The following is an 18,823-nucleotide window of genomic DNA, read 5'->3' on the forward strand; positions in this document are numbered from 1 at the left end:
ATTTACAAGAAATATTTTTAATGCTACTCTGTAAAGGGAATAGGCCTACTGCTGTTAAAAATAACCTTAATTGTAAATAAAGTAAGCAAAAACACTACTTCTGAATTCATTATTGAATTGTGTGCATAACAATGCAATTCATTGCAGAAAATAATTTGATTAATCATGATTAAAATGTTTAATCGTTGCCCAGCACTAACAAATAGTCAGAAGTGTTAGCACAGAGTTTAACATGTTACCAAATAGTTTAAAGCAGGGGTGTCCAAACTTTTTTCACCGAGGGCCACATACAGAAAAATATACGAAGGGCTGGGCCACTCATAGAGGTGAGGTATATTGCCTCATCTGTTAAGTTATAAGTTAGCAACATGTAGGTAAATTAGAATCGATACATGAATATGCTTTAAGAAAAAAACCGCCTACATCACAGCTCTCTATTGGGTTTCATTTACCTGGTTGGCAGCTTATCCCTTAAAAACAGAAGTCTCAAAGTGATTATTTGAAATATGAAGGGTCTATTTCTTAGACTTTTTTGTATCAACTAAGATTTGTTGGAAAATGTTAACATGAATTGACTGAATTTACTTTAAAAGTGGGCTTATAAACCTGTTAAGCCCCAAGCCTGTTTTCAGGCCTCAGGCTCGAAAATGACATTCCCAGAACAAATGAGTATAACTTCACTTCTAAAAAGGGTTAAATTAATAATCTTTTTTCTCAAAGCAATGATAAACCTGTGAGTTGGATGTAGAAAAGTCAGAATCAATATAGATTTTTTTTTATTTGATAGTAAATTCAGATTGAACATAGTAAAAAAATGGAAATTATAGTGTCCATCCAAAAAAAAAAAAACATTACTTATAGTGAAAACCACCATTAAATGAAGGGATAGTAGACTAAAAGCTTTACGAATCCAAACTATAAACATATAATAAGTAATAAGATTGATGCAAAACAAGTGACATTTTAAGAAAAAAAAATCCACTTCTGGGGTCATATGGGTGCATTTTCAATATCTCGGTCGATTTGATGATTGACATCTCTTTTTAACCGTAAGAATAGAGGGGAAGTTCCTAAAATCCATCTAACCATCACCCATTGGTGAATGTGTGATGCGTAGCCAGAATGCCCAAAACAGGAAGCTGTCACACACTCTGGTAGCTATCATTAGCAGCTAATATGAAAACTCCATTATTGACATAAATATGAGGATTCAACAGCGTTTATATGCGTTTTAATGCCATTGAACACAACTTTTGATCAGAAAACAGCAATGGTAAGACTAATTTTCCGATTTGGTCCCATAAAGCTACGTTGTTTGTTGTCTGGATTAGCTTCCCCTGTCGCATGTTTTGGTTGCTCAGTGATGATACTTATACCTATAGAATCTGTGGAATCTCAGCTTGCTAGCTGATATATTGTCTGTGCAGATCTGCATGTGTTTTTTTAAATTTCCACTCAATGCAAAATATTTGGTACAAACTAAGCAGCTAAAGGGTTTCACTCTTGTGTGGATTCTCATGTGTTCCTTTACATTTATATTCTTTGAAAAAGCTTTCTTACACACTGAGCAGCGGTGTGGTTTCTCTCTTGTGTGGATTCTCATGTGTGACTTTAAATGTATATTCTTTGAAAAAGCTTTCTTACAAACTGAGCAACTAAATGGTTTATTTTCAGCACTACGTCGTGGATCACTGACGGATTCATGTCTATTATTCAGTGAGTTTGAGCCTGATGCAGGTTCTCTGGACTCTTTCCAATCAGCACTGTCTTCAGTGTCAGGTTCAGAAGAGTCTTCAGTATCAGGTTCAGAAGAGTCTCCACTGTCAGGTTCAGAAGAGCCTGCAGTGTTGTCCTCAGTCTTTGGTTGTAAACTGCTCTCTGGATCTGAGTTCCTGGCTGGTTCTGGTCCTCGACAGTCCTCTCCATCAGCTTCTGTTTCCATGTGTTCAGTTTGTCTTTGATGAGGCAGTGAGGACTGAGGTTTCTCTTCATCATCTTCACTCTTCACAGGGTCAGGAGGGAAAGTGGACTTGGTGATATCAGCCTCCTCCAGCTCCTGAAGCTGCTCTCCCTCCTGACTGATCCTGAGTTCCTCCTGTTCCTGCTTAATGTGTGAGGGGGGCTCTGGGTCCACCTGGTCTAGACTGGTGCTCCATTCCTGCTGGTCAGGGAGAACCTCTTCTTTATCCACCTCCAGCAGCTGGATATCTGCAGGAAACAGAAAACACAGTCAGAAAAAACTGTTAAGTGTTAGCATTTACAATTCTAATCACCATTAAAATGGGAGACTTTTTGCAGCCCTAATTAATGCCTTTGTTTTTATATTTTCACATTATCTTTCTTTGTCCCACCTATTGTGTATTTGTGTCGTCTGAATTCACCTTATGTAGCCCAGCCCCTTTCCACTTCCAGTTAGAAAGGGGTTTTTTCCTCTGGCTTAGCACTAGCTGCAATATAAACAATAAATTGTATTTTGGATCGTTCACAGATACACTACGCCTACAGTATAGAATTAAAATACTCTGTTACAAATGACAATCCTGCATTCAAACCTTATTTAAGTAAAAGTATGCAAGTATCATCAGAACATTTTACGGTACATTTTATGGTGCAGTAAAATGTTCCCTGTCAGTGTTTAATTTATGATGTTTCTTGATTATTTTGTATGTTGCATTTTACTGCTGTACATGTTAAAAGTTGCGCTTGTGTAAATGATTATAGATGAGGGAACCTGCTAAATATTAAAATATGTGTTTTTTAGATACAGTACCAGTCAAAAGTTTGGACACACCTTCTCATTAAATGGTTTTTGTATATTTGAATTTGTTTCTATTTGTAGATTAATACTGAAGACATCAAAACTATGAAAGAACACATATGGAATCATCTAGTTAACAAAAAAGTGTCATCAAGAATATGATTTTTACTTTAAATTCTTCTAAGTAGCCCTTGATGACAGCTTTGCTCTCTCTTGGCTTCTCCCAGCCACACGAGGATGATAACGGTAAAACGCATACGCAAACGCAAAAAAGGCTTCCGTCCACACAGGGGCGGCGGGTACTGTTGGCTAGGGAAGGCTAAGCCTTCCCAAATATTTGTGTCACTGCATCCTGGTAAAATAAAAATATAATGTATAATGTTTGTGTCTTTGACATTAGCGCTGCTATGCAGCCACCTGTGCCCTGTACGAAGCCAGTTCAACAGACCCTGGATATGTTTGAGTTATCTTAACTAACCCAAACAAACGAGATCTCGCTAAGCGGTCCTACGACACTGGTTATCAACTCAAGCCAGGGTTTCTCTCTCTCTAGCTGAGAGCGCGTTAGCGTGAAAGGGGCGGGGTTAGCAACATTTGACCAATCACAAACAGGGACGAGTGTACTGACAGCGCAGCGTCATACTTCATTAATGAAAAGAAAACTAATATTAGAAAAATATGAGCTTTAACCATCCATGACTTAAACATATAATCCAGGATACAAGCCACATACATTCACCTGCAAGGTACAACTGGTTAAAAAATAAATAAACTACAGAGTGTTTGAAAGCGTACAACAGTTTTATGATATCACTGCCCCGACACGAGTGGATCTGACTTTAATTACATTTGAGTTGAGTGTTTCGTCAACTTAATGTGTTGCTTAAAATAATACTTCTGCATAAAGTATGTGATACTGAGTGTTGCTAGGCCAGATGAGGCTGGAGAAGCTGACTCAGATAAGGAAATATTGTGATATATTATGATATCATATGATCGATGATCTGATTGATGATGTGATATGAATGATAAGTGTGACACGTCGGCGTCTTCTCTGCATACAGCAGTTTAAACTGTATTTCCTTTATCCTGTAATATGACTTGATAGATTTAAACTCCGCACACTGAGCTCTGATTGGTCACTGAGTTGATCTCTTTTCTATACACGCCGGAGGCGGGCAGCGTCAGGTAAAAAACGTTATTTAGCCTTCCCAAACCTGAGCCTCACACGCCGCCCATGCGTCCACACGCAATAGACACCGGATAGTGTCTGTCCACGCGAGACCGCTCCGTTTAGCTCCAACCGCTGGAGAAGCTGCAGTACATATGCCGAGCCTGTACATGGCGCTGTAACATCCTCCACAAAAGCAGTGAAGAAGCATGGTTGTCATGGTTGCCCTTCTGTTTATTCTCCGCGGTGGGGGCCAAGGGAACCGGGCAAAGTCTTTCGCCAGTCAACGTGTATTAAAGTTTAATTCTTCCGGACAAAATTATAAAAGTGCCGGTCAAAGGTCTTCTTTGTTATTTATTGAGCTTTAAAACAAATGAATAACTATATATAATATAATAATAAAATACACGGAGCCTCTCTTTTTCCTCCAGTGTCTGTCTCATGCAGCAGCTGATCCAGTAATTAGTGACCCGGCCGACAGTAAAAATAAACATATTTATAATTAGTTTAGGTAGTTTGAGGTGTAATTAAAATAGCTAAGGGTGATGATCTGACTTGAAGTGTGTGTTTTGCTGCAGCGGGAGGAGCTGCAGGTGAGCAGAGCTGTGTGTCTCCGTCCTGTCAGATTAGACTTCACTCGCGTTTAGGTCCATATTGAGAGAAAGATAAATAATCTGAATTCAGGGTGCAGTTTACTTTGACGCGGGGGTGAACAGCAGAGGTGGGGAGAGGCGGGGCTATTGCCTCATAGTTATCAGAAAATGATCGTATATGGCTTACACACGGAGCCGTTGGACCCCCAGAGCGTTGCGAATGCCGTTCTATCCACCTTGGGACCCGTTATCGTTACCGTAGTCGTTTAGTGCCATATTCTGTCGTCCTAGTGTTGCCGAATGGTCTCGATGACACAAAACGTTAACGGAAACGACCGTTATCGTCCTCGTGTGGCTGGGGCCTCAGTCAGCTTCATGAGATAGACACCTGGAATGGTTTTCAATTAACACGTGAGCCTTGTCAAGAGTCAATGTGTGGAATGACTTGCCTTCTTAATGTGTTTGAGACCATCAGTTGTGTTGTGCAGAGGTAGGGTTAGTGCACAGTGGAAAGTTCAAGTTGACTGCTGTTGTAATCCCTATTATGGCAAGAACCACTCAACCCAGTAAAGAGAAACGGCCATCCATCATCACTTCAGTGTTCATTTGGGTAACTATTTTTGATTTAGTCTTTAGACGAAAATTGTTATTAGTTTTAGTCACATTTTAGTCCTTTTTATCCTTCATAGTTTAATGATATTGCAAGTTAGAAACGTAAGATGCATTTTGACAGACAAGACCCTGCATTTTGAATGTCCGATAGTCCACCATTAATACCTTAGTCTTGTCTCGTCAATGAAAACTAAATAAATATACTAGGGCTGTCAATTTAACGCGTTAACGCATGTGTATTTTTTTTCCTCGGCCGCCCCGTAGTTTCAGAGCGCATCGAGTTTAAAATACCATCTACAAGCTGATGCTAACAGCCCCGCTCCTGCCGTCCGCTTGCGGCAGACCACACTTCCACGCTCACCGGCAGGCACCGACTGGCTATTGGGAGGACCGGGAGGGTGTGTGTATGTGTGGCCTGAGCGAGCGAGATTGAGACCTTACGTGCATTGTTGTTGTTGTTGGCATCTGGTGCTAGCTAGCTGCGCTAACGGATATAAGGAGCTGTTTAAATGAAAACAGAGGAGCGCTCTATCCACACAACTGCGCCGAGCACTTGACTTTATGCAGGAAGCCAGACAGTGGGACATTGTACGAAAAGTCAGCACACTCAGCTCGGATAGTGTGCGCAACATGATTGCAGCATCCAGGCAGCTGCCGTTCGAGCATATATATGCTTTGAGTTGCGCGCACACGCGCACACACACACACACACACACACAATTTGTATTGTATTATTGTATGAGAGGTTCCAGGTTGAATTGAGGCGAATATTTGTAATGTTCAGAGGTTGTTGTGTTTAATATTATTCATGAGAATAGTTGTCATTGTTTAAATGATAATAAACATTAGCATAAAGCATATTTGTCCACTCATGTTGATAAGAGTATTACAAACTTGAAAAATATTCCTCTAAGGTACATTTAGAACAGATAAAAAATGTGCGATTAATTTGCGATTAATCGCGATTAACTATGGACAATCATGCGATTAATCGCGATTAAATATTTTAATCGACTGACAGCCCTAAAATATACATATCATCAAGAATTTAAAGCATGTTAACACCTTAATCTCGTGAGGGTGGGGGGGGGCTTTGCTGGTGTCACTGTTGGTGATTCATTCAGAATTCAAGGCATCCACAGCTTCCTCTGGAACAGACACCAACAGGTCAAAATAAATAACTCCACATCTCTCCCTCTGCACCTCAGTATAGGAGCTCCAAAAGGCTGTGTCCTATCCCCCTGGTTATTCTCACTCTACACAAACCAACTCACATCTCAGCACCCCACAGTCAACATATATAAATACGCAGATGACAACAATAACAGGACTCATCTCAAATAATAATGAAACACAATACCTCACTCAGATCCATCAAGCAGTCACCTGGTGCTCAGAAAACAACCTCCTACTTAACACAGCAAAAACCCAAGAAATAATCATGGACTTCAGGCGAAAGCCACAGCCCAAATCACCTCTATCCATCTCCACCACAGAATCACTCAAATTTCTTGGCACTCACATAAGCAATAACCTCAAATGGAAGACCAACACAGACCACATCTACAAAAAAGCCAATCAAAGGCTATTCTTTCTGCGGCAGCTCAAGAAATACAGAGTGAGGAAACATCTCCTTATCCAGTTCTACACAGCTATCATCCAAAGCATCCTCACATCATCCATCACCGTCTGGTACAGTTGTTCAGACAACCTCTCCCGGAATAAACTTCAACGTATCATCAATAAAGCATCAAAAATCACCTGCAGTCCCCTTCCATCACTCGAATCACTTCACCACCAACGAACTGTCACAAGGGCAAAGAAAATCATTTCTGACCCCTCCCACCCAGGTCACCATGTCTTCCAACTTCTGCCCTCAGGGAGGCGCTACAGGTCACTGTCCGCCAAAACCGCCTGCTTCAAAAACAGCTTTTTCCCCTTTGCAATACGGTCATTAAATGGACTCTAAATAACCCCAATGAACAATAACAATCCACCACACCTTGAACTTTATGTTATGATATGTCTTTGCCCTGTGCTGTGTGTTGTACTTTTTATTGTCTGTTTATTGTATGGAACAAGCTGTAATACTCTGCACTGAACACGAATTCCATCAGCCTGGCTGTGTGGTCATTAAAGATTCTAATCTAATCTTAGCCAGCATGGCTACCACAGCATTCTGTAGTAGCCAGCAAAATACAAATCATATTCTGGATTTTTGAACACTTTTTTGTTTACTAGATAATTCCATATGTGTTCTTTTATAGTGTTGATGTCTTCAGTATTAATCTACAGTAGAACTAATTTAAATAAATAAACAACTTCGAATGAGTGTCCAAACGTTTGACTGCGTCTAATACTAGTGTATATCTCTGAAAATATATATTCTGTGTATATATTAGGGGTGTAACGGTACACGTACCCGTACCGAAATTATTCGGTACGGGCCCTTCGGTTCGGTACACATGTGTACCGAAGTGTACCGAACGCATATAACTTTAAACGTAAAAAATTGAGAACGTGAACAACTTTTTGGAAGTAATCTCAGGTGCTGCGTCGCAGCATTCAGAGTAATTTGCACCCATTGTGATCAACGCGTCATAGAGCGAGCAAGTCATTTCATTGGACGAGCTGGTCAGAGGGATGCGTTCAAATGTAATCAGTAATTTGAGGAACTGTCGAAATGGCGAACGCAGATAACGTTGAGCTCGAAAATCCTCCAGCATCATTGAAGTCTCCGGTTTGGGAACATTTTGGTTTCGCAGTTACGTACAAAGATGACGGACAAAGACAGGTGGATCGAACCAAAGCTGTTTGTCGGCATTGTTCAACTAACATTGGTTACGCGGCTGGCAATACATCAAACTTGCACACTCATTTGAAAAGGCATCACCCGAACGTGAATATCACCGGTACCAAAAGACTGAAGTGCAAACCCAACTCCCACTAGCATTTAAGCCTCCACCACCCGCAGAAAGTTCAGACCGAGCCAAAGCTATTACAAACGCCAAATATCCTTATGTTGCCATGTTAGCAAAGCGCTACCTGGCTGTATCTGCTACCTCTGTCCGTAGCGAGAGGGTGTTCTCCACGGCAGGAGACATTGCTAGTGCCAGCAGATCTGCCCTTTCGGCAAGCAATGTGGACAAGTACATTTTTCTTTAAAAAAACATGAAAATACAATGACCAGCAAGTCATAATGTCAAACTGGCTGCTTAGGTGCTAGTACAGTACAGTTCAAATACAGATAATTTTAGTTCATCGAAATGCTGCACCTTAATGTTTATTTCATTATATTTTGTATTTATTTGAGTGAATACATTATTCACAGTTTAATAATAATTAAAAAAAATATATGTTATGTTTTGTGATAATTTTTTCTGCTGTACCGAAAACGTACCGAAACCTAAAAACCGAGGTACGTACCGAACCGAAATGTTTGTGAACCGTTACACCCCTAGTATATATGTATATATATATATATATTATAAATACATGTTGGCAATACTTGATTGATATTAATGTTTTAATTACTTAATTCTTTATCAAGTAACATTTTAGATGTGTTTAATTAATTATTGAACATATTTATTCATTGATTTTTTTTATGAATGAATCCAAAGTATTGTTTTTATACATTTAAAAAGAAAAGGTGAATAAAGAAGCATATTAACACTAAATTATCAATGTATGTCACATTTAAACTAGTGCAGGGGTCGGCAACAGGCGGACCGCGGTCCGGATCCTGACGCCGACCTATACGGACCCGGACCTATAATCAATACATTAATAGGGGATTTCAATTTTGACGGGGCGATTCTATTTTAACCGCTGCCGACAGGGGGCGAAAGAGACGAGTGAGCGATACAGGGAGAGAAATACAGAAGACGAGACGAGAGAGCGGCAGAGAGAAGCGGAGAGGAAAGTGAGTAAAGAGAATTGTTAGCGATACAGGGAGAGAAGCGGAGAGGAGAGTGAGTGAAGAGAATAATTAGCGATACAGGGGGAGAAGCGGAGAGGAGAGTGAACAGGCGTGTTAGCGGCAGACAGGGAGAGACACATAATTACACATGGCGCTCTCCAAGAAGAGGAAAGTGAACAGTGGGAACCCTGAGTGGACAGACTCATGTTCATCCGGCCCACTGGGAGCACAGAGCCAGTGTGTCTCATTTGTTCAGAGACCGTGGCGCTCATTAAAAGAGACAACACGCCACTATGAGACAAAACGCAAAGTGTTTGACCAAACATTCCCTCTCAAGTCAGAACTGAGGTCACAAAAAATAAGCAGTCTCAGAGCCCAATATGATCAGTCCACCAGGATCAAAATTAAAACTAAATATCGTTCCAGGGCAGGCTAAACGAGGCTGACCAATGAGCACCTGCATGTGTGTGTGAGAATGGCCCTGACACCATTTCAGCCCAGATTTAAACTCCTGGCAGGACAAGCTCGAGCTCAATTCTCGCACTGAATAAAGAAAGTGAGTGAGGGACTGCAATATAAGAGGGAAAGAAAGAGAAACTTTAAAACTGTTGTTATGATCTGTAAAGACTGATATTGTTCTATAATCGGCTGAAACTGTTAGGTCATGATGTGAAACGGTTAACAAAGAGAATGCTGAGAATCCATGCAGGCAGGGGCGGGTCTTTATTTAGCTGGGCCACCATGCGGCCAATCATATGTGAGGACACACTAGGATCATACCATTATGTGAAAGAAGGGTGGGGGGCAGACACTCCAAAGACAGCAGGTGTAGTGGTACAGGCCAGCTACAGAGCAACGGAGAGACGGGGAGCCGGATTTAAATGCAAGCGCGTCGGAAAAAGTCAAGAAATTAGCGAAAACCAAAAAAAGAAGCAGCATCTGGCTGCATTTCAATTATATTGGAGAAAGCAAAGCTGAGTGCAGGATTTGTAAAATGAAAATAACCTTCAGAGCAGGTTTTGTTTTTGTTGGTACCACTCAGGATTTATTGTCAGAGGTGGGAGAAGTTCAGATCTTGTACTTCAGTAAAAGTTGTAGGAATACTCGGTTATAATAAAAAGTCCTGCATTCAAAATGTTAGAAGTAAAAGTACTAGCATCAACATATACTTACTGCAGAGGGATCTAGATTCAGGTGTTCTCTTCCCCATAGAGCCCGCCTCGCTGCACATTATCTCTTGCATAAAGATAGATTGTGGGTCCCTTATGACATGTTGTACACAGTGGAAATAAACATTCTGGTTACCTCAACATCAGGGATCTTATACATTAAACTCTGAATCAAACCGTCACAGTAGCCTTACGTTACTGATCCCTCTTCAAATAGAAAAAAACACGTTACTTTACCAGCAGAGAGAAAATGGATTATTACAGTATTAATGTGACTAATAAAGAGCAGTTTAATTATTAAGTATTATTCTGTTGATCGATGTCATTACATTTGGTGAAAAGCACATAATGACTTGCTTAAGACTTGTTTTGTCAAAGTTTAGGACTTGACTTGAACTTGCCCATCCTGACTTGAGACTTGACTCGGACTTGAGCGCAAAGACTTGAGACTTGACTCGGACTTGAGCGCAAAGACTTGAGACTTGACTCGGACTTGCAAAACAATGACTTGGTCCCACCTCTGGTGATTAGTAAAATATGCATGCATTAAACAAAAAAAGTTAAATTGGTGAAAAAAGGCAAGATAGCGAGAGAGCTAAAACTAGTCTTTGCTGCTGCCTCAAAGAGGAGCAGGGGGAGAGGAACAGGGGGAGAGGAGGGAGAGAACGGAGACAGGTGAGGCTGATTCAGGAGCCCAGACACACTCACAACCAGGGGTTAAATTGGGCCGGGGCTGTCCGGGGCTAAGCACCAGCACATAGGAAAATGCCCTGACGTCATGCCCCTCGCATATTTTTAACAATGTATGCAGCATGCCTATATCATATGTTTACACAACAAATATATACATGTTAAAACTTTTCTTTCTATATGTTTAAGGTTCTTAATAATTCGAAAAATCAATAAAACACTCTTTCTAGCTGTAGGGAACATACATAAGATGACGTGACGCGGACTTGCACTTTTCAAATTTTTCCCCTTTCTTTATTTTCTTCAAATCTACTTGGCTGATCGGCGACCACACAGTCTCTTCCGTCAGTCACACAGACAGCCGGCAGAGTGACAGGTGAATCCGGGAAAAAGTGTGGAGGAAAATAGGTAATACACTGACAGGTTTCTTAACATGAATTCGTCTGATATTCTGGTTTTACGTTCGACTACCATTAAGTTAAATAACTTTTTTAGTTTGACTAACTTTTGATCAAATCAAGCGTTTCTTAAACTAAGAGAAAGACACCAGCCAATGGTCGATATTGTTGACTTTATTTTTAGAATAGCAGATCTCTGCGACCAGCTATAGTTTGTTAGTTTTTGTCAGTGAACGTGTGTCTCTGCTCCGATCGTGAACTTTACACCGCAGCACCTCCCGCGGGACTCTGCTGCGGTTCCTCCGTGCAGAGCGCCCGTTTCCTAAACCATGCTATGCAGGGGCTGTTCTAGGGGGGGCAAACAGGGGCCAGTGCCCCCGTAACACTGACCAGGTACCCCCCTATGGCTCCCCTCCAAAAAAAGGTTACAATATTACAATTTATTGGAATTAAATCAAATCAGAGACCCGGATGTACAGTGGAGATTAAACTGTTCATTACCTTATAAAAGCAAATACCGTTTATGTTTTTTAATTAAATTGTCACTTAAATTTACCAAAACAAATACCAATTATTGTATTTTATGTTTATTTTACAAAATTATTTTACACTATTTGTCAATTTAACCCACTTTTATTGTACCCCTCTCATGAAATAACTGGCCCCAGCCTGATGCTATGTATGTGTGTACATAAAGCTGAGATATGCATATATTTATTTACTTTCTCTTTGAAAGCAGGGGATCCCTTGGGGCAATGAGAACAGGTAAACAGAGGTACTCATTATGTACTGAATGAGCAGAACTGTAGGGTAGGCTCATATGGCAACAGCAATGAGAAGCAAATGAAATCTTTGAGAAAGAAAATAAATGAACATAGTGTCTCACAGAGTCACAAATTAGCACAGGACATAGTAAAAAGACAAAATGAAGAAGCTTTAAAATCAAGCTTTCTAAAAACTCAAAAAGACATTTTGGCTTCACCATAATGTCTTTAGAACGGCATACTACATTGCAAAACATAACCGGCCATACTCTGATCATCCTGGACTAATAGAACTACAAATGATAAATGGTGTAAATGTTGGCCGAGTACTCCACTCAAATGTTACATGTACAGACATTGTACATTTTATCTCAAAAGAAATGAGGGAAGCCCTATTGGCAAGTATCAAAGTGACCCGACCAAAGCCAACTGTTCTTGTGGATGAAAGCACATCATTAATCAAGAAGTCTTGTCTTGTGTGTACCTAAGAACGTCAGTTGATAGCTCAGAGCCAGTGACCTTCTTCCTAGATCTTCTCGAGCTAGAGAGTACAACTGCAGATGGAATCATTAGTCAACTACTGAACCGTCTACAGAAATATAGTCTTGATGATGCTTTTCTGAAAGAATGTCTGGTGGGATTCTGCTCAGATGGAGCCTCCGTAATGGTAGGCAGAAAGAATGGCGTCTACACAAAACTGAGAAGTAAGTACCCAGGCCTCATAGGCTGGCATTGTCTAAACCAGTGGTACTCAACCTTGTCCTAATCAGGAGCCACATTGACGAAAAAATTGTTTTGCATGAGCCACAATCCAAAAACGCTCCTTTCCTCCCTGAAACCATTATGCATTTGAGAATATGGATAATAGTAATATGTTACTAAGGAATGAAAAGCATAATGTACAGTGCAATAACTGTGATTTATTATTTTCACTGCAACCACAAAACACACATTGCTGATCATCACTGCCCATAACAACAGATAACAGACAGCATGCCCTCCTAGCTGCAGTAGAATCCGACAGTTGAATTTGTTTTGCCTCTCGTTCCAGGTCTTTTTTCTCAGGACACAACACGCCAGCAGTATGCAATCCTTCACCATTTCTCCATCAGTATGTCTTCATCTTTTTCATCAGTTCATGTGTGATTTTGTAGGATGTCTCTTTCACTCGTATTAGTGTGGAATACGTTTTTTTGAGCAGTTCGGTTCTGTTTGAGTCTCGCCAGCTTTTCCGCCCTCAGCTCTCCACCTTTCGGAAAGGTGGTACTGAACTTCGGGTGTTTTGTGTCGTGATGGCGCTGCAAATTGGACCTTTTAAATTGTGAAATGACGTCGTCACAAAGCAGGCAGATGCATTTTCCCGAACCGGTGGAGACGAAGAAAGACTCGAGTTCCAAGTCCTCTTTAAATGTTCGATATTCCTTTTCATATTTTCGTTTCCTATATTCCTTTGCCATTTTTGCATAGTGCTGTAAGCTAGTTTTCCCAGTGTGACGGAGCAATTATCTCGCGCACCTGCAATCAGAGCGCGAAACCTGAAATAATTTGTGATTGGTTGTTCAGAGGGATTGAGGGGGGCGGCTTAATAGACTGATGTGTGTGATGACTGATGTGTGACTTGTGAGTGATAATGAAATGTTGATGAATTCTGCTGACAATGTTTTTTTTTGTTTGTTTTTTTTTAAGTGGGACTTAAAAGAGCCGCAACTAGTCTTAAAGGAGCCGCATGCGGCTCGCGAGCCGCGGGTTGAGTATCGCTGGTCTAAACCATAGGTTGAAGTTGTCTGTGTCAGATGCAGTCAAGCACTGCACCGAAACCAACCACTTCACAGCTTTTCTGGACAAGCTATACTGTCTCTATCATCAGTCACCAAAGAACTTAAGAGAGCTTGATGCTGCAGTCTCTGAAGTAGGTGTATGCTTGAGGAAGATTGGTCACGTCCTCGGGATCAGGTGGGTGGCTTCATCTTTTAGGACAGTAAATGCTGTTTGGACCATGTATGCTGCATTCTATCATCACCTCACATCTGCAAGTGTAGATGTGAACCGTTCCTCAAATGATAGATGCATGTATGAGGGGCTAGCAGCAAAGCTGACGTCAGTTGCTTTTGTTAAAAACCTGGGACTGATGATGGATGTACTTGAGGAGCTGAAAGACCTGCTTGAGACCTGTTCTTGATACAAAGACATGGCCAAGACCTCTACCATTAATGTATGGTGAGTGTGAAATAAGAGAGCGATGTACTCTTTTGAAAATCGGATTCTCTGGTGTTAAGCAAAGTTATAGGAACTTTAATGCCCCGGCCACACGAGGACGAAAACGGTCATTTGCGTTACTGTTTAGTGTCACATAGACCGTTCGGCCACACAAGGACGACCGAATACGGCTCTAAACGACTGCGGAAACGTTAACGGGTCCCAAGGTGGATAGAACGGCATACGCAACGCTCTGGGGGGTCCTACGGCTCCGTGTGTACGCCCTATACAATAATTTTCTGATAACTATGAGGCAATAGTCCTGCCTCTCCCCACCTCTGCTGCTCACCCCGCGTCAAAGTAAACTGCACCCTGAATTCAGATTATTTATCTTTCTCTCGAGATGGACCTAAACGCGAGTGAAGTCTAATCTGACAGGACGGACACACGCAGCTCTGCTCACCTGCAGCAAAACACACACTTCAAGTCAGATCATCGCCCTTAGCTATTTTAATTACCTCTCAAACTACCTAAACTAGTTATAAATATGTTTATTTTTACTGTCGGCCGGGTCACTCATTACTGGATCAGCTGCTGCATGAGACAGACACTGACGCTGTCCGAAGAGAGGGAGGAAAAAGAGAGGCTCCGTGTATGTTATTATTATATTATATATAGGGCCGGGACTTTAACGCGTTAATTATGATTAATTAATTACACAAAAACGCGTTAAAAAAATTAACGCATTTTAATCGCACTTATTTTTGCACAGCGGAACGTTTCTCACTGGATGAGTTTCAGGCGTACCGATTATACTGGAGCACCAACTAACGTTCATGACTTCAGCATGGAACTTCAAACAACAACAAACCACGGTGAACAATAGTCAAACATGAACGAACAAGCTGATGAGACCGCTTTGGTCGGCCCCGTGGATGGGAAATTGTTTTAAAAAACGGACGGATGGAAGCGTCGACAAGAGCACGGTTGTGTGCAAATTATGCAAAAAGGAATTTGCATATCACCGCAGCACATCAAGCCTAAAGTATCACCTAAATGCAAAGCATGTAGCAGCTAGCATGTAGCAGTTAGCCCGACTCCGAGTGCAAGGAACCACACCCTGACCCACCCCACACTTAACCAGATGACTGGTTTCAGGGCCAGGATAAGTAAGTCCACGTCTGAGAAAATAACCAACTCCCTGACTCACTGGATTGCACTCGACTGTAGACCACTTGGAGTCAAATCCATGTGAAAATGGCTTCTCACTGTTCTCAGGTAAAATATGTATATTTGATTAAAAATGCGATTAATTTCGATTAATTAATTACAAAGCCTCTAATTAATTAGATTAATTTTTTTAATCGAGTCCCGGCTCTAATTATATAGAGTCGTTATTCATTTGTTTTAAAGCTCAATAAATAACAAAGAAGACCTTTGACCGGCACTTTTACAATTTTGTCGGAAGATTTAAACTTTAATACACGTTGACTGGCGAAAAACTTTGCCCGGTTCCCTCGGCCCCCACAGCGGAGAATAAACAGAAGGGCAACCATGACAACCATGCTTCTTCGCTGCTTTTGTAGAGGGAGTTACAGCGCCACCTACAGGCTCCTGCATATGTACTGCAGCTTCTCCAGCAGTTGGAGCTAAACGGAGCGGTCTCGTGTGGACAGACACTATCCGGATGACTATTGCGTGTGGACGGAAGCTTTTTTGCGATTGCGTTTGCGTTAATCCTATGCGTTTAGCCGTTTTCGTCCTCGTGTGGCCGGGGCATTAGGAGAATACCAGTGTGCCGATTTACATGTCCCGTTTAAAGCTTACGAATGCAGTGGAAACCATTGCTGTGAGCAGTGCAGAGTGTGAGAGGGGTTTTTCAGAAATGAATGCAGTTGTAACATCAATGCGCTCACAACTGAAAACTCAAAATGTCTATGCTCTAATGTTCATTCAAATGGTTGGACCTCCTCTCACCTCTTGGGACCCCACAAAATATGTGAGAAAGTGGGTAACTACCAGAAGGCCTGCAGACCATTTAGCCTGTAGACAAAGATGCACGACTACACAGGCTTCCCCCTATCAGCCCATCTGGGATTTGATGAAGTAGCTGGTCGTACATACAGTAATGTTGTTGAACTGCTTATATTGATGTGGACTTTCATTCCTCAATCAATTCAGATAATATGTCTCTGTACTCATATAGTTGTTTTTTAATGTTCTTGAGTAAGTGTGCAGAGAAATGTTGACTTAAAATGGCAATTTGAAGGTCTGTAATTAGTGAAAAATGTTTGTGTATAAATTAAATCATTTCAAATGTAAATTCATTCCAGTTAAATAATACTAATAAAAAGACGGTCTATTTGACATACTTTCTATGTTTACTTTCTCGATTGGTTGCATGAAATAGTGCATCTGATACAGGAGCAGTTGCTTTAGGATTGGGCATCATATATTGCCCCCCACCCAACAAAAAAAACACAGCCCCCACCACATATCAAATCCCAACTTAACCCCTGCTCACAACTATAAATGAACCAAAAATAAATAAATAAACAAGTTTCAGTGTTTTTTTCATATTGGATATGGTATGTTATTAGTTATGTTCTTATGATTATTGAAATGTATACAGTGTTGTTTCATATAGGTGTTCCCATAGATCTAGTCTCTTTATTTTCCACTCAAAATGCACCCGATTGATGCATTTAACTACAAAATTAAAAAACAATTCTACCCCCCCTAGAGGATTTGAGGTCAACCCCCACTTAAAATCACATGGACAGGTTCCTAAATACATTTAAAAAAAGGTTTAAATAGTAACCCATGTCCATATGTTTATTTGTGGGTAGTATATTTAAACTATATGGCTATCACTATGGGCAGCAACGCTGTAAATATTGGCAAATAAATCCAGCAAAATGGCACAAAAAAACTGGTAGTGGCCTGGCTGGGTGTTTAATTTCCGCCCTGAATTATTGTCTCGGCCCTGCCTGTACCTGTTCGCTTTGCCATCGCGTGAAGGGTCTGCACACAATCGACCAACAGAAAGGTTAATGTTGTTGCACGTCACAAAGCCACGTCAATTAAGAGTAAAGGGAACATACCTGCTCTGTGTATCCGAAGCGGAGGCTGTAAAACAGCGTCCAGTAGTTTCTGGAGTCTCTCGTTCTCCTCTTTGGAAAGAGACAGCTCCTCCTCGAGCTCTGCTATTGTTTTTTCAAACAGAGCAAATATCTCTTCAGCAGCAGCAGTGAGTCGCTGCTTCTTCAACGACAGCAGCATTTGGACTTTACTCATGTTTCCTAGATCACCTTTTCCTGCAGACTCCGTTAAACACACCGTTTCTCTCTCCATCAAACTCTCAATCTGACTAGTGTTGCTAACGTGTTTCCAGCTAGCATGCTAAGCTAGCTCCTTTAGCCTGAGGTAAACGCTCCAGACAAAAGAGCACTGAGTCCATTCAGAGGTTTATCCAGACACACAGATGATGGATCAGTAGTGCTGGGTAGTGATGTTGTATTGCGCCGAGGCTTCGGAGCGTGTGTCGAGTAATCCCCAAAGCTTTTTGTGAACCTTGTATCGAGGCTTGTGTCGTTTTGGGCCAGTGACGTCACCGATGACAAACAAAGCCTGCTTCCTGTCACTACCACGTGACTGCTTCAGAAAGTGCTTTAGATGGGTTGAACCAGAGCCATATAATAGAAGAGTTACGACAACGGAAGTCCAAAAACGGTTATCGTCACGTGGTTCATGTAGACGAGGATCGATCCCCGGAAGTTCATGGCGGGCAATGTGAATGCATTGATAACAGGAGATAAAACTGCGATTTTTGGTAATTATTAGTGAATAAAGGTTTTGATTTGCAATATTTATACAACAAATCGATATGTGTATGTATTTACATCAATATGTTTTAAAAAATAAAATAGAATTTGCTAATATTAAGTGATAATATTAGGATTAGTGTGAACAACTAGTTTACATGTTAGGCTAACCTTGCCTTGGTTAAAGAGCCTGTTGCTGTTTATTTATAGCTTTGAATTCTTTCAAACCAATATTATCTTCTTAAACTTGTATGGTAGTCAGGAGCATCACTTTCTAATGTTTATTGATACATTTAGAGGGAGGGGATCTAAAGTAATGCTTTAAAATTCAGATTGGATTCATTTCTACCATTTTCTTAAATTCATGGTAGTTTCAGTAATCCCCTGGTAATTGAGGACACAAGCTATCTAAATGACTAATGTCATCTTTATGGCTTTCAGAAAGGACAGGAGACCGACAGGTGACTATCAAAGGACTAGCAGCAGCAGCAGCAGCAGCAGCAGCAGCATATGATGATGATGATGTTAAATGTGTTGCTTTAGGAACATCCATTGCAAATACATGGAATTCAATAAACATTGAATAGCATATCATGCAGTTTGTCGGTGCCTTTTCCTCCGTGTTGTCCTGGTTTGCTGTGCTGCCTCCTAGTCGCCACCATGGTTTGCTGTGCTGCCTGGGGATGCTCAGAGAAAGGAGTACAAATGTACGGCTTCCCCACTGAC

The 18,823-nt window shown here is 41.0% G+C and overlaps 1 protein-coding gene across 1 annotated transcript; it reads right to left on the minus strand.

Annotated features, from left to right (window-relative positions):
• Positions 1-759: 759 nt before the first annotated feature.
• Positions 760-17,877, minus strand: LOC139434527 (zinc finger and SCAN domain-containing protein 12-like). The gene is made up of 2 exons (XM_071204476.1): positions 17,378-17,877; positions 760-2,208 (listed from the first exon to the last, which is right to left on the minus strand). Exons 1-2 carry the CDS (start codon positions 17,625-17,627, stop codon positions 1,358-1,360), a joined length of 1,101 nt encoding a protein of 366 aa, XP_071060577.1. The 5' UTR covers positions 17,628-17,877; the 3' UTR covers positions 760-1,357.
• Between the last annotated feature and the right edge of the window lie 946 nt (positions 17,878-18,823).

The sequence above is a fragment of the Pseudochaenichthys georgianus genome, chromosome 9, assembly GCF_902827115.2.
Source record: "Pseudochaenichthys georgianus chromosome 9, fPseGeo1.2, whole genome shotgun sequence".
Lineage (NCBI taxonomy): Eukaryota > Metazoa > Chordata > Actinopteri > Perciformes > Channichthyidae > Pseudochaenichthys > Pseudochaenichthys georgianus.

What these genes read in the sequence shown, in the direction of transcription:
- LOC139434527 (XM_071204476.1), bottom strand. Translation starts at nt 17,627, where the DNA reads ATGGAGAGAGAAACGGTGTGTTTAACGGAGTCTGCAGGAAAAGGTGAT. An exon ending in GCTTCGGATACACAGAGCAG is followed by an intron (nt 2,209 to 17,377) that starts GTATGTTCCCTT and finishes TGTTTCCTGCAG; the next exon opens with ATATCCAGCTGCTGGAGGTG.